Source organism: Pleurodeles waltl, chromosome 5 (genome assembly GCF_031143425.1).
Source record: "Pleurodeles waltl isolate 20211129_DDA chromosome 5, aPleWal1.hap1.20221129, whole genome shotgun sequence".
Lineage (NCBI taxonomy): Eukaryota > Metazoa > Chordata > Amphibia > Caudata > Salamandridae > Pleurodeles > Pleurodeles waltl.
This window is the reverse complement of record NC_090444.1, coordinates 514,154,484-514,169,501: the sequence shown is the minus strand read 5'-3', so window position 1 is coordinate 514,169,501 and position 15,018 is coordinate 514,154,484. Positions and strand designations below refer to the sequence as shown.

Sequence of the window (15,018 nt, the reverse complement as noted above, 5' to 3'; positions counted from 1 at the left end):
GGGGGATTTGAAAAGGGACGGTTGATTTGGAAGACAAAGAAAAGCCAACAAGGCCCCTAGATACCCCATCGCCATACCCAGGGCACAACCTTCCTGGGCCAAAAACAATGAACTGGAGAATGTCAGACAGCCATGCTTTCAAGGGCTCAATTTCGTAATCTGCAAAACAAGTGATAACCTTATACCACGTTCAGGAGTAAACAGATTTGGGGGAGGAACTACAATCAGAAAAGAGCAAATCCACCACATCATCTGGCCGCTGAAAGGTGATAAAGTGTCCCTGGTCAATCTCCACACATGAAGGTGTAGCCTCCGAAGAGGAGGCCGAAGAAAATCCCTTTCAACTGGGAGAATATATACACCCAGAGAGGAAGACGGAATGAGGGACACAGAGAGGTCCACAAGGGTCTGCGTTCCACACCCTTCTTGGCCCATAAGGGGATACTAAGATGGCTTATGACCGGTGTTCGTAGACAGTCCTCAGAACCAGAGGAAGTAAGGACATGGAGGTAAATGTGTACTAAAGAGTAAAGTTCCACTTCAACCAAAACGCATCCCCCAAAGCTCCAGGCCTTGGATGCTGGAGGGCACAGAACTTCGGACAACGTGAACTGGAATGAGTGACAAAGAGACCCATATGGGGCATGCCTCAACCTGCCCTTCACAATCTTCGGGTGAAGATGCCACTCAAAGTTGGAAATATGTAAGATGATTAGCCACCAACCACATTAAGTGCTTGTGGGCCCAGTACCACGGTCTCAGAGCTTCTTCACAGAGACTGCAACCTTACTCCTCCCTGCTTGGTGACATCCATATTATATTGTCTGTCAAGATCTGGACTGACTGACTGAAGGCAAGTGACAAATGCCTTGTGGGCCAGATGAATCACCCTAAATTCAAGGAGATTGATTTGGAACTTCTGCTCATCTAGAGACCAGAGGCTTCTGATCTCCAACTCCTCCAGGTGAGCCCCCACCCTGGAGTAAAGGCATTCGTCACACTAGTATGGCCACGGCTGGAGGGGGTAAGAAGGATGTCTCTCTGAAAAGGCTCTAATCCACACCCCACTGGGCAAGTTCCACTGAAGTGTCCCGGAAGACCACAACAGAGCATTGAAGGCCTCCTCTTTGCTGGGACTGCTGCCTGCAGAGGCCCCACTAGTGAACCCTTACACTCCAGAGGGCATGCGTGACCAGGAGGATGTAAAAAGCTAGCAGACCGAGCAGGAGAAGGATACAAACAACTGTAATCTAAGCACCTTCCTGAAAGCGCAGGGGCAGCAAATGAATGTCTGATATCTTCTGTGAAGATGAAAAGGCTCGGCATAAGGTGATATCCAGGCCTGCACCTAGGAACAGGATGCACTAAGAGGGCTCCAGTTTATTGACACACTCATAGAGAAGCCTAGACTAGCAGCAAGGATGCAGTGAACTGCAGGTGCTACCACGAGATCTATAGAGCCAGAAGACAGTCACACAGATACTGAAAACCTGGAATCCCTGACCTCCTGAGATGGGCTGCCACCTGTGAAGACTTATGGTTTTGATGTCAAGCCAAAGGGAAGACCCATAAGTGAGAGGGAGCAGTGCCCACCATAAAATGCCAATACTCCCGGTGGAACTCCACAGTCAGTATAAGGAAATATGCTTCCAGTAAATTGAATAACACTGTCCAGTCTCCAAGCCTAAGCACCAAAAGAACCTGAATAAGGGACTGCCATCGATTGGAACAATGTAACGTCCACCTGAAGCAAAGCTGCCACCTTTTGCTTCAGCAAGAGAAGGTGTCCCTGTGAAAGGTCAGACTTCTGGAATAGTAGGGCATTTACCTTATCCACAATCTGTCAGACCCACTGGTCCGACGTTATGGCCCTCCATCATAAACTCTCAGCAATCCCTTCCTTTAGTGCAGCAGATCAAGAGAGTGGGTTGTGGCAGAGTTTGTTTTAAAACTTTTCAAGGCTGAGTCAGCCTTTCTCCTCCCAACAGATTTTCATTGACCAAATCTGCCGTATGTAGGCCAAATCATATCACCTGCCCTGATGCTGTCTCATCATCCACAACCAATTCCTGGAAATATGTATGAAGTCCATGGCAAAGATTAGGAACCAGCATAACAACCATGTACCAAAGCAAATGTACAACAAGGCACGTGGCACTGAGTGACTTCAAGGCTGTTTTGGCCGAAGCCTCAATCCTTCTGGATTTCCTATCAGCCGGTGCAGTGAGAAAGTTTCCTGGTGTGAGATTAGCCAAAGAAGAGGCCTGGATCACTAAGCATGCTAGTGACGAATGCTCACTCACATGGGAATGGTGGATCACCAGAAGCAGGCCTCTATCTTCTCGCAATGGGCCTGCCAACCACAAGGGTCGAGGATGGTTTGGTCCAAGTAGGCTAAATAGGTTCTACAAGAGCCTCACTGAATGCACACAGGGTCTGAAGTGTGGGCAGACGTCTGTTGGACTTCTGCAAGGATGCTGAAAGTCTCAAACGCAATTCAAGAAACTCTACTGCCTTTCTGATGATACACAGCTCTGACACAGCTCCAGAGGAGGAACAAGACCAGAAAGTTCCAGGAACTCCAGCTCAAGAGATGTATCTATGTCATTAGCCTCAACAAGCCCATAAATCTCCGGCAAGGGCTCTTTCTTGAAGTCCTCCTGCTCACAGATTGGTCCCAACAACTTGTAGAGAGAATAGTGCCTCTCTCAGAATTCTCTCCCTGATATGTTTTCTAGATTGCTCTAATACAGTTTAATTTTCTGGACCCCTTGGCATTAAGGACTAGGTCAATGAACCAACTCGATAAAGAAAAACAGCTGGAATGCAACCACTTCTCACTCACTGAGCAATATTTGAGTGAGCCATGTATCAGGTAATGATCAATCCCATGAAACATTAAAGACTAGTTAGTGGAACCCCCAAACCCTCTTTCTCTAAGGAATAACACACCCAACAACACTACAAAATGAGAAATATATTTTAAAGATTTATTTTAAAATCAGAACCATATTCTCGTGCATGCAATATGAACTGTAACTACAAAAAGGACAAATAATATGGAGGTAGCAACTTTGACTAAAAGCGTAAATAAAAGTAAAAACTCCAACATCATTGTTCTATTCTTTTATAGCAATTTTACCCTGATGCAGCTATCTCTAAACACTAACTCAGGTCTAGCACACAAAAACCATAAAAACGTATTTTGTGTTTATGAGGTGGTCTACACCTGCATATCTGTTTGAACAATAAAGCAAAGCCGGCCATAACTGTTGCACAAGGGCAGCTGGGCTTGATAAGCAGAGCAAGTAAAGGGTGACTGCCTCCTTCACCGGTAGCCTTCAATTAGAAAGGGCGATACAATTCTGCATGGCTTGTCTCATCATCATCTGGCTTGAAGGTTTCGCTCTATTCCTCACACTTTGTGTGCAATTTATCTAACAATATTTCACTGCTGATGAAATTCTTAGAATAAACAATAAGCAAAGGCTTGCTTAACACCATTTAACTTATTTTGATTATTTTGCAAGACTGTAGTTTTGAAATAAACGAGATGTAGTTATCAACCTCCTAGAAACTCTTCAGAAATCAATAAAAATAATGAAGAGAAAAGTCGGCTTTTAGATTAAATCCTGCAAACATTCATGCAAAACTAATTATTAAGTTGCACTAGGAAATAAACTAAATGTGCATAATCACATCACATAAGCACACATTCACATATGATTGACTAACATATCACTCAAAAAGGGGAATACCCAGAAGAAAGAAGCATTTGCAATGCAACAGGTCTCATTTCTCCAAGTTAGAGCTATTAGCAAAGAGCGTGATCGCGCTTCTACAGTTCACTCGTAGTGAAACCTATCTGCAAAAGACAATTATCTACATAACCGGCAAAAGTGCAATTAACTATGTAACAGGGTCGAGGTCATGCAAAGCGCTCGACTTCTGGGAAGCGAGATCGCGTTGCGAAAAAAGATAAAAGTAGTCCACAAACTGGACGGAAAACTACGAGCCTCGCATATTTTGAGTACTTGGTCGCTGCGCTCGAGGAGGGCTAACCACCGGAAAAGGCATGACGTATCCACAAATGAAAGCAAGCAGATTTTAAAAGGCAAGCCCACGAACCAATGAAAGACAGTGATGTGCCCTTTAACTACTAGAGCGTCTCGCAAGTGCATGCAACGCAGGCTCGACCCTAAAAAGACATGATATTCATGACATCCACAGAATAATAATAAAGGTATATGCAATGATTATATTTTTAGATAAATAAGAAGGTATAAGACCAATGATAAATGAAGGAAGCTAGGCATTTTATAGTCATTTCCTAATTACTGCGGTAGGGTATTTATACACCAGAAAAAAACTGTCCCTTTACAAGCTTTTCCTTAAATTGATTTCCATAAAAGAAGAGGCAGTTACTTGCACATTGTAGTGCAATCTTATCACAGTTCCTTTCCCCCAGATTTCGGAGCTGACATAAATCTTCCAGTCAATGGGAATGTTGAAGCTGCAGATTGCACAAGAACCATTGATGACAGGGCTATAATAACTTGTAGAAAAGCACCAGCTGAGCTTGAAACTTACAACCTTGTTGGTGCTATTGAAGACTGGGTGAACACAAGCCCAAGCACAGCATCACTGTCCAAGGATTCAAGGATGTAGGCACTGTCTACGGTCTGATTCTTGCCAAAACCGTTGATTGACCACATGTTGTCAGTGTTGATGGCTTATATACTGCACGCTTCAAGACCGAAAGCTGCACTGCAGTGCAATATGACTGATGCAATCTTTTTGGTAGAATAATTTATTTCATGTTCAATAGAACACCCAGGCTGATAGTTTCAAAATAGTTTATGAACCAAAGGGAAGGTCCACTTTTATGGACCATGGAGTACCATAAATGGAATAAAGGAAGCCTGTCCTATAAGACAGCTACATTTCCCCAACAATGCTTACTTTGTATTGTTTAGCGTCTCTGAATCCAATCAACCACCAGTGTGGTAAATCTACTCATTGGGGCGTGGTGGAGATGTGGAGGGAGGAGGTTACCAGTAGAGAACATGTCAATTCAGTGAACATTTAGCCCCCACCCAAAAATTCTAGTTCAATATGACTGCCATAACTGGGGAACAGCATGCCCCAGTGCACGCACCACATCTTCTGCACCACTGAATGTTATATCCTTGCCGTACATACATGGCACTAGATAATGTTCAATTTACATTCTAGTGCCCAGGAAATTGTGAGGTCCTCAAAAAGCTGACCCTACAATTTCTGAACAAATACTCTGAAAATCAGAAATTCAAAATGTTAACATCAGTACCAATTCTTCAGTCTCTAACTTAAAGACTGGTTGTCCTCAGATATGCGAGGCATGTGATTGCACATAACTGTAAGATGCTGAAAAGGACAGAAGCAGGCAGCACTTAAAAATTGCAAGAGTTTCCTTCAGGCATGCTTCAGCCACCACACTCTCCATCAATGTAAAATAAGTAGTTGCTATTTGGTTCTTAAGACTGTGGCCTATAGCATTTCTTCATCTTGAAGACTGAGTGATGAAAGCTTGCTTCTCTGCAGCTGCATCCCATTACTTTCTGATACTTGACTTGTTGGATACACCTGGATTCTTCTAACCTGACAGAAATCCTCTCTTGCCCCTTGATAGAGGCTGCATTTGAGCAGGCATTCATGGGAATACTGGAAGGGAATGACCTTGCCTTGCCCGAAAACCATGTACAGCATGTCTCAGCAATTGCAAATGTAACACCAACATTAGCACTGTGAAGGCTCTATTTGTCTTCTTAGGCTTGATGACGTCATGGATAATTGCAGTGCCTCCGGCGCGACTAAGATTGAAAACCCTTCAATGAAGCATAAGGTTGCAGTGGAATCAGGTGTGGGATACCGCCATGAAATGCCATTTCCCTTGACAGGACTTGCTGTGATCATTCTCAACTCATGTAATCTCAATCTTCAGACGGGAGTGGAAATTTGTCGCAGTTGTGACAGGTCTATTCCTCTTAACACCCACGTTATTAATTATTTTGTTGTGACTGGATTGTGGAGCAGGACAATCTCAGACTTCTCATCAATGTTTTGGAGCTATGCACACGTTTTCCTCTTTGCATTCCCAACATATTTAGATCCTTTATTGACTAAGAACAAGAGGAATGGCTGAGTAGGTTGCAATGAAACATGAAAATGGCTTTTCGGTTTTAACCCTCAGAGAAAGGAGTGACATCTTCCTCAATGTATCTCACCTGTTAGGAAAACAGTGTGTGCATGTTATCTTTGATTGGCTACCAGCGGGAGCTGAACAGAGAGCTCCTTTGAGAGATTGTCATTCTACGGGTGACTCCACACGCGGATCTTTTTGCAACACCTCCAAACAGGGAGTGTAATTCTTACAATAACTTGAGTTTTCTTGAGGCCCGGGTATAAATCATTGGCGGGTGCATACAGGCTCAGTTAGGGCTTTACCTTTCATTATGCATGTCTCCCTCCTATACTATTTCATAATGTTATTTGAATTCATTATTTGAGAATTTCTTCTGCATCATAGGATCATCATTAAAAGTCATAAAGGTTAGAGTAGAGGGGTAAGGCCTGTTCCTCATCACACCCATTGACCTATGCCACAGGGGGGAAAATAATTAATAAAATTTTCCTAATGTAAAAAGCTCTTCTAAGAATAAAAGTAGCCGAAGAAGCTTCTGATATGGCTTTACCCACACTAGAGTCACCTCTTGTGTTGGAATCTATCAATCAATCACAACATTTGTAAAGCGCACTACGTACCCGTTAGGGTTTCAAGGTGCTAAAAGGGAGGAGGGGGGGGGGGAGGGGGCAGTGCTGCTACTGGTCGAAGAGCCAGGTCTTAAGAAGTCTCCTGAAGGTGAGAAGGTCCTGGGTCTGTCGCAGGGAGGTGGGGAGGGTGTTCCAGGTCTTGGCGGCAAGGTAGGAGAAGGATCTGCCACCGGAGGTATTGCACTGGATGCGGGGGACGAGGGCGAGGTGGCGGAGCGGAGTTGGCGGGTGGGGGCGTAAAAGTTGAGTCTGTTGTTCAGGTAGGCTGGTCCGGTGTTGTGGTGTGCCTTGTGGGCGTGGGTGAGGAGTTTGAAGGTGATCCTCTTGTCCACGGGGAGCCAGTGCCAACTATAAAAAAAAGGGGGGTGGGGAGAGAGGTGGAAGGCATTCAGGGCTAGATGGACAGCTAACAAACTCCAGATAGTTGATAAAGAGACTCTTGTGACTGGAATCCTGGTCAGTCAGTTTCATTGATGCACCCCATCCCCGTGAGAGAATTGTATAGAATTGTATAGAGAAAAGGCTGCCCCTGCAATAAGTTGCAGGTGTTGCACTACTGCAGAAAGCGAGATCCTCCAAAGGATCCTCCTCCTGAGACCACTGATGCAATAAGCATTCCTGTAGAGGGCGCATGTGCAATCCTGCATGGGGTACTATGGAGATGCCGGAGGCCATCATGCCTAGAAGGTGCATGGCTGTCTAGAATGTGACCAGTTGATTTAGCTGAAGAAGAGGGAGCAACGCATAAAAGGACTGGACTCTTGCTGAACTGGGTTGCCTTTGCAGGTATCTGCTTTGAGGATCATTCTTAGATAGAGTTAAATTTGAAGGGGCTTGGGCTGGGACTTAACAGGGTTGATGGTAAATCCCAGTTTGTGAAGTAGGTGTTTAGTGGCCTGAGTCTGTACATAACACTGCTGTTGCGCTGCGTTCTATCAGCTAATCATCCAGGAATGGGAATACATGGGTGCCCTGTCTTCGCAGGTTCACTGTTACCACTGCAAGGCATGTTGTCAATACTCGATGTGCAGTGGTGACCCTTGACCACTTACCACAAACCAAAGGTAGCAGCAATGCAGCAGATAGATCAGGATGTGGAAGCTGGCTTATTTTAGGTTGAGTGCATCCACGAAGTCACCTTGCTGTAGTAGTGGAATGACATTCTGAAGAGTGTCCATGTGGAAGTGCTCTCATAGTATGCACTTGTTCAGGGGCCTGAGGTATAGAATGGGCCGGAGGGACCCGACCTTCTTGGAAACTAGGAAGTAGAGGGAGTACACCCCTGATCCCTGTAGGTTTTTTGGTACAGGGTCTATAGCTCTTTTGGGAAGAAGCACTTGGATCGCTTTCCTAAGTGGGTGTTTGTGTTCTGGGAAGAGGATGTATTTGCAGGGTGGTACGATGGTTGTAGTGAATATGAGCTCCAGAAAGTAACTTTGTTAAATGATGTCTAATACCCACTGGTCTGAGATAATGGATTGCCATGCGGAGAAAGAACATCTGAAGTTGTCCCCTGACAGGTGTTATTGGGTTGGGGAAAGGAGCGTCAAGTCATTGTTTGGTTAGTAAAGCTTGTTTGAGGAAGCTTTCTTTGCCTCTAACTTTGGTACTGTTCCCATGGCAGGCACCCCTAAAGTAACTGCTTGTGGAGGTTTGCTGGGCAGGGTCATGCCGGAAAGACGGGGAGACTTCAGGAAAGGTGGCCTTGGAGTCTCAACAAGACATTGAGCAGCGAAAGGATCCACACAGAGAGGTGTCTCAGGGCACCCATGGCTTTTATCGTCTGTGTTCCTTCTTGATTGTTTCCAGCATTTTGTCACCCTTCTGGCCAAAAAGATGTCCTCCGTCAAAGGGTAGGTTGAGGAGATGCTGCTAAATGAATGGCTTGAAGCCTGAGACACAGTGCCCTCCATATGTCGATCCAGAAGGACACAGGCGATTAGACCTCAAGTGGTAGTGTCTGCAGCATCTAAGGTAGACCTAATGGTAGTGTTAGAAATCAGCTTGCCTTCTGAGACAACTCACATCCTCTTTTACAGTGGTCCTCGAGGAGGTGATAGAGGAGCACTTCCATTTCATCCCAGAATGCTGTCATATGTGGAGAGCAGGCCAATGGAATTGGAAATACGCCAATGGTCTGCGGACTGTGCTGCATCATGCTCACTAGCAGCGTCTACTTTTGTTCTTCTTGTCCAGTGGAAGAGTATCTCCTGTGCCCTGTCTCACTGCAAGTGATGCACCACTAAGGAATCGGGAGGGAGCTGGACCCTTACATAGATTGGATCCGAAGGGGAGACTTTGTATATACATATTTTTAATTTATTTATTTATTTTTAAATTGACCCGGGGCGATAACCCATATCTCAATCAGCTCATTGAAAATATTAGGAGCAGGCTTGAGCATCCCCTTCAGCATGGCTAGGTACTGCGTCAATCCAGAGCACATGTCCAAACCTGACTGTGGAAAAAAAACAATCTAACAACGGAGCCAATGATTATGCACGTTGCAAGCAAGCGGTAGAGTCACAGTTCCTTGTGACTCAAGAAGACTTCTTAAAAGAAAAAAAACCTGCACACATCCAGGCCCAACACTAAATGCAAGAGTATGCACAGCATGTGTATCTGCAGGCATGCATGTCTCATACACAGGGTTATTAGTCGTGCAAGATACGAGTCCTCATGCTTAAGTAACAGGTCACGATTGACTCTTTGCTAGGAACAAAGTACCCCATTGCAGCACTTGACTCTCTCAGAGCAGAAGAGCAGTCCAAGGCCTAGTCAGGGGAGGTAATGTGGGCTAGTTATCGCCACTCGCTGGCCCACAACAACAATACACAGATTATTTTCAAGTCAGTGCTCTTTCTTTGAAGAATGAAAAGTACATTTATTAAACACTCACACTTCTAAGTACCATGCATTAAATTACACATATATTCAGCAGGTAGATGAAAATATCTTTGGAGACACATGTGTAATAGATTTGACCCCTGGTTGGTTATGATCCCTTAAACACAATACTGCTCCACCTATAGCAGATGCAACATCGCAATATAAGGAGGTGTCCGGCTGAATAAGGTAGGCCTACTGGCTTTGTCAAAGGGTAATCACATACAAATATAAGACAGGTTGACATGTCTATTGGCTTTATCAAGCGTTCATCACATTAACATATAAAGCAAGCTTATTAGCTTTATCAATTTATCAAGGGGTCAACACAAGATTAAACCAGTAAGCACATGCTCAGATTCATTCTTAAAGCCAGTGGCATGATTAACCATATTCAAATGCATTCATTATTATTAAATCATGACAATGTTCATCAATAAAATCATGAGTAAGGAAAATCCTGCACATCCTCTAGTCCCCTACAACCCACTGGGTGAATGTTAGTGGTGCCACTGCCCCTCACTGGGGCACCACAAAGGAGACACATTTGTTATTGAAACCCTTCATGGGACATTATGAGGTGCCAGGACCAAAGCGGTGAATACTTGAGAGGGCTTCTCCTGCTTTTCCTTTCAATTCAGCTACAAGTCTTAATTTGTTTTCTGGGACACTGGGGCACCCACACACTAGTGAAGGTCGTTGGGCCCCTACAGTCCCTACCAGCTCCCCACACACACGGCACTCCAGTGCAGAACGCGCGAGCCTGTGTCATGCTTCTATGATCTCCACAGTGGGTGCAAATCCTTCCTTGCCCCCGTGGAGGCAGAAACTCTGCTGTGAGGCAAGATTGCTCCCCACCTAGCATGAGGGGAAGCAGAAAGGCACCATGTAGAAATGTTTGTTCCTGTGGAATAAGGGCCTGTCGTTGGCAATGATCTAATTTTTCTGGTGCTCTCTCCGGTTCGCTTGGCCCCAACCTTTCAGTGCATCAGGGTCCAGCCATGCAGTCACTGCGTCAGCCCTGAGAGAAATAGGGCCCCCTCCCTCCCCAATATGCAATCAGTACCACAGGGAGAGGGCCCCATGCATGTCTCCTCCACCAGGGAATATAGTAAAAAAGATGTTTCGACCCCTCATGCACTGGTCCACCCCATGTGGATTAAGAGAAATTGGAGCAGAGCCCCACAAACTTCGTTTCTCTTCTGAGGTATATGAAAATTGCCAAATCTTCAAATGAGCATAACCCTAGCCCCATTGGGCCGATTCTGAAAACTGGGCCTCATTTTACTCCTGGTGATGCAATCTAGCCACCAGGAGCATTTTCAACAGGCCTCCTGGCTTCGTAACGTCGCACTGTGTTGGCAGCTGGTTTTAATGGCTCCCTGTGTCAGTCTTCTTCTCTCCTGGTGCTTGTTGGTGAGAACACCTTGTCCAGACCCTCCACTACTAGCCAACAGAGCAACCTCCTGCCCACACTCCCAAGCCCCAGACCCTCCGGAGCACTTGTGGTGGTAGTGGAGTCCAGATCTTCCCCTCAACTGGGACTCAGGTGCTATAAGGGGGACAACGGCACTGGCCCTGAAAAGACCTATCTGCTCCTGGAATCAGAAGGAGACAAAGTCCTTAGTCCGTACTTGCAGGGCATCCGGTGGCTTACTTTTCCAGCTGTCCATTACTCCGCTGTTGTAGCCTAACAGACTGATGGATTGTCCACTGTCTCCCTTGTACAGGGTTTTATCAGTTTGGATTGAAAGTTCTAGATACCAGGTACCTCTGGCCAATTACAGGATGTCATATCATCCCTCCAAGCATGTCCCACCCCTTCTGCACCGCAGTGTGGCACAATTCATTATGTACTGTCATGTTTTCTCTGTGAAGAGCTCCGAGTGACTTAGCTCCACCCCTAACTGACATTACTGGCAAAACCCTTCCCACCAAAAGTTCAAAGTGGAGCCCCTCCAGTGCTGGCTCCAGATGTCTGGGCTTCCTCCTTTGTTCAGACGGTCTGGGCTGACCCAGCCTAGGTGCAGTGTGACTGCTAATTATCAGAAGCAGATTTTCTTCCAACTACTTCCTTCTGAGGAAGTGAGCCAAGTGCTAATAACTGCTCTTTTTCTGTGGGACAGGCTTTTTCTGCTTTGGAGCAGAGTAATTAAATTGGCCCACCAGGTTGGACAAAGACTTGAAAATGGAATATGATCTGAGCCCAATAAATATGACAATTCTAGATGCTCATAAGATGATTCACAGATGTTTTGTAAGCTGCAAAAGCAAGCTCTGTGCATGTCTACCCAAGTTTGACACATTGCTTCCAAACTTCACTTTAAAGCGGGTTACACCTTCATGTATAATGCACTGAAACCACAACAGTTTTTCCAGAACACCCTATTGACCAGTCTAGGAATGCCCACTAATATTAAATGGCTTACCTCAGGTTAGCACCTAGCTTTACAAAGTCACTTCTGCATCAGGCTACTTCTACAAATACTGGACTGCGCAAAATAGTAGCCTCAAACGCGCAGTGCACACTTCTAACCATCCCAGTGAACCTCACCATAGCTGAGTTGCAGAGGCCTTATCTGAAAAGGCAGACCCTGATGGTAAACATAGTTCAAGTCCAATTAACATGAAATTACCATGAGTGAGACTCAGGCAGTGAGACTCACCCATAGTAAACTTTCAAAAACAGGGTGATCAAAAGCGAAAACTCCATCTGGACTGAATAGAGAACTCATTTGCAACAGAATGTAATGCAATAAAATCAATTAGAAAAGGCGACAAGTGACAAGGAAGCCACCCACCACAGTGATATCTGGGGCACACTTTGTTGCCATCTGCTTCCAATGGGGCACCTTGAAGGATTTTTCATTGTGACTTTTCCTGTGAGGGTTTTTCAAAGGAGATGGCTTAGGTGGTGAAACGGGCATTGATGGACAATCCTGGTGGGAATTAGGACTATGATTCTGCTTCATATGGAGCACGTAAGAAGATGGGCGACTGAAGGTTAACTAAAATGTTACTGTACTTAGAAGTGAATGCTATACTATTTTGTTACAATGTAAATCTTTGGGGTTTACTGTTCATATACAATTTACCATTTCTTTATTTTTCAAAAACAAAGATTTAAAAAAAGAAGCATGAATACTATGGTACATAACAATGATTTAAGTGAAAGTGAAAACATATATTTTCCTTTCTTGAGGAACAATACAATATCATTGTGTGTGGCAATGTAAATGTAAAGCTAAGGTAGAATCCAGTGGATAAGGATGAACATGTACCATTAAAAAGAGACTAGTCTGCTAAGCTCGATGTAGTAGAACTGAAGGCTGTCTTGCAATGAGTCAAGAATCTGGGCGTTGTTAGGAAATTAAAGATCTTATAATGTAGCTCCTCTGATGTTATCCACTAGTGTAAAGAATAAGGTTGCAGAACTGATCCCTGCAATCCATCCATCTGATGCTCAAAACGGTAATTAATGAGACAGGCCCATACACAGCCACAAATACAACTCAACAACACCCTTACCGCTTCCGGTTCTTTTAAGTTCCATTTCTTGCATGTGAATTTTGCTTGGTGTCATACGTATTGGAACTGGATGGACGATGGCAGTATCCTGTCAGGAAGAGTAACAATTGAAGTTTTGTTATAATCAAGGATTTGACTACGCACAAGCTTTCACCAAAATATTTTTTATCTTTTAAATATATAGATAAGACTAAAGAAGGGAAATCACTTTTGTTTGTTCATTTTTATGACAACATTGTACAAACAAAGAATGAGATGAACTATGTTATATTAGAAAACATAGGAGCTACAAATTGAGCTGCCTCCCAAACAAATGGCTGCAGTTCTATTGAAGAGGAAAAAATAAATATAGGGATGCTTTCATGAGTCTTGGATAGCAGACCTTAATATATTTAATCATCTCGCTTTCAGAGAAGCTCTACCATTAGCAATTTTCCAACCATGTAATATTGTTTTCATTTAAAGGATGTGTGATGAATCTTTAGGTTTGCTTTTGGTAACATTACTGATGGATACTATCACCATCACTGATGGATGCAACACACCAATTAGTGAAATCGATCCACCCATAGATATATTCACCAAAAAGCCAAAAGGTTACAGAGACATTGTAGTTCAGTTCAGATTTTACATGCCCCAAAAAAAAAAACAGAAGTTCAACAGTTATAGTTTTACTTATCTCAAGTAAGTATAACTCGTGCCCTACAGTAACTATAACTCACAACCTCGCCATGCAGTTTTCTCAACAATAATTGTACTGCACATGTTGCAGTTATATTATCAATGATGTCATTGAAGAGGTCATGACTGATGTAATGTGTGGTAATAGGGAGTGCATGTCGAGTTTAAGTTGAGTGAAGTGTAACTAGAACATTTGAATTTCTATGGTTTTGCGGGTGTAAAATCTGAACCTAACTATTAATCCCTTCTAACCTTTGATTTCTTTTTAGGTAATTTTCAAGGTTTTTTAATTCTATTTCCTAACTAGAACACCCCTGTAACCTTTGGTTAATTTCTAGTTTTTTCTTAAACATTCTGTAATATGCAATTACCTTACCTTAATACCATCCCGCTTCAAATGGCCTTTGGACGTGTGTCATGGCAGTGGCTTGCCTTCTGCTAACCCCCTGTAGGCATCCAACCAATGCCATGCATGTCCTTGGCCCAGGTGAGGTGGTGGCCCCAGGAGGGCAGTCCGAGCGGCCCCGCTTCACATCATGCAGATTGGCCTTGCCCCGAGGAGTTGGCAGTCCCTGTTGCCTTATCGGCCTTAGGAGGGGACCGCGTGGCCCCCGTCCATCTTAATTAACTGTGGCCTGCCTCAGGGAGATGGCAGTCCCAGGGGCTAAAATCTACCATGGTGAGGGGGCCGCATGTGCCCCCCTCCTCAACATAATCATTAAATATTGGCCCTGGGTCTTGGCCCACGTGTGGGCCAAAGTTTAAAGAAGTGTGGAGACTGCTCTTTTTCTTTTTTAAGGTTTTCACAGGTATCTGCAGATCCACCAGGACAGAGGGTCAGGGTATTCCTACCTGCCGCACCCCAACCCCCAAAAACAATTTTTTTTGGGGGGGAGGGGTACTGATTCAGAGTCCCAAAATGATTGCTTACTGGTTGAAGTGTTGGCAGTCAATCAGATGTCGGAGGTTCTGTCTCTCTAAATATACAAATTTATTTTTTCCTTATTCAATCAAAAAATACTGAATCGATTTATACCAAATCACGACAAGTATTTGCAATGCAATAGGTCTCGCATTTGTGAGAGTTAGAGTTAGCGGCATTGTAAATGA

At 44.3% G+C, this 15,018-nt stretch overlaps 1 protein-coding gene across 6 annotated transcripts in view; it reads right to left on the bottom strand.

The window, feature by feature from the left end:
- REPS1 (RALBP1 associated Eps domain containing 1) overlaps positions 1–15,018 on the bottom strand; it is a 748,137-nt gene that overhangs the window by 310,784 nt on the left and 422,335 nt on the right. For all 6 annotated transcript variants that reach the window (XM_069234311.1, XM_069234314.1, XM_069234310.1 and 3 more), the window contains one exon: positions 13,228–13,315. In XM_069234311.1, coding sequence (XP_069090412.1) covers positions 13,228–13,315 — 88 coding nt within the window. The remainder of the gene's footprint in view (positions 1–13,227; positions 13,316–15,018) is intronic.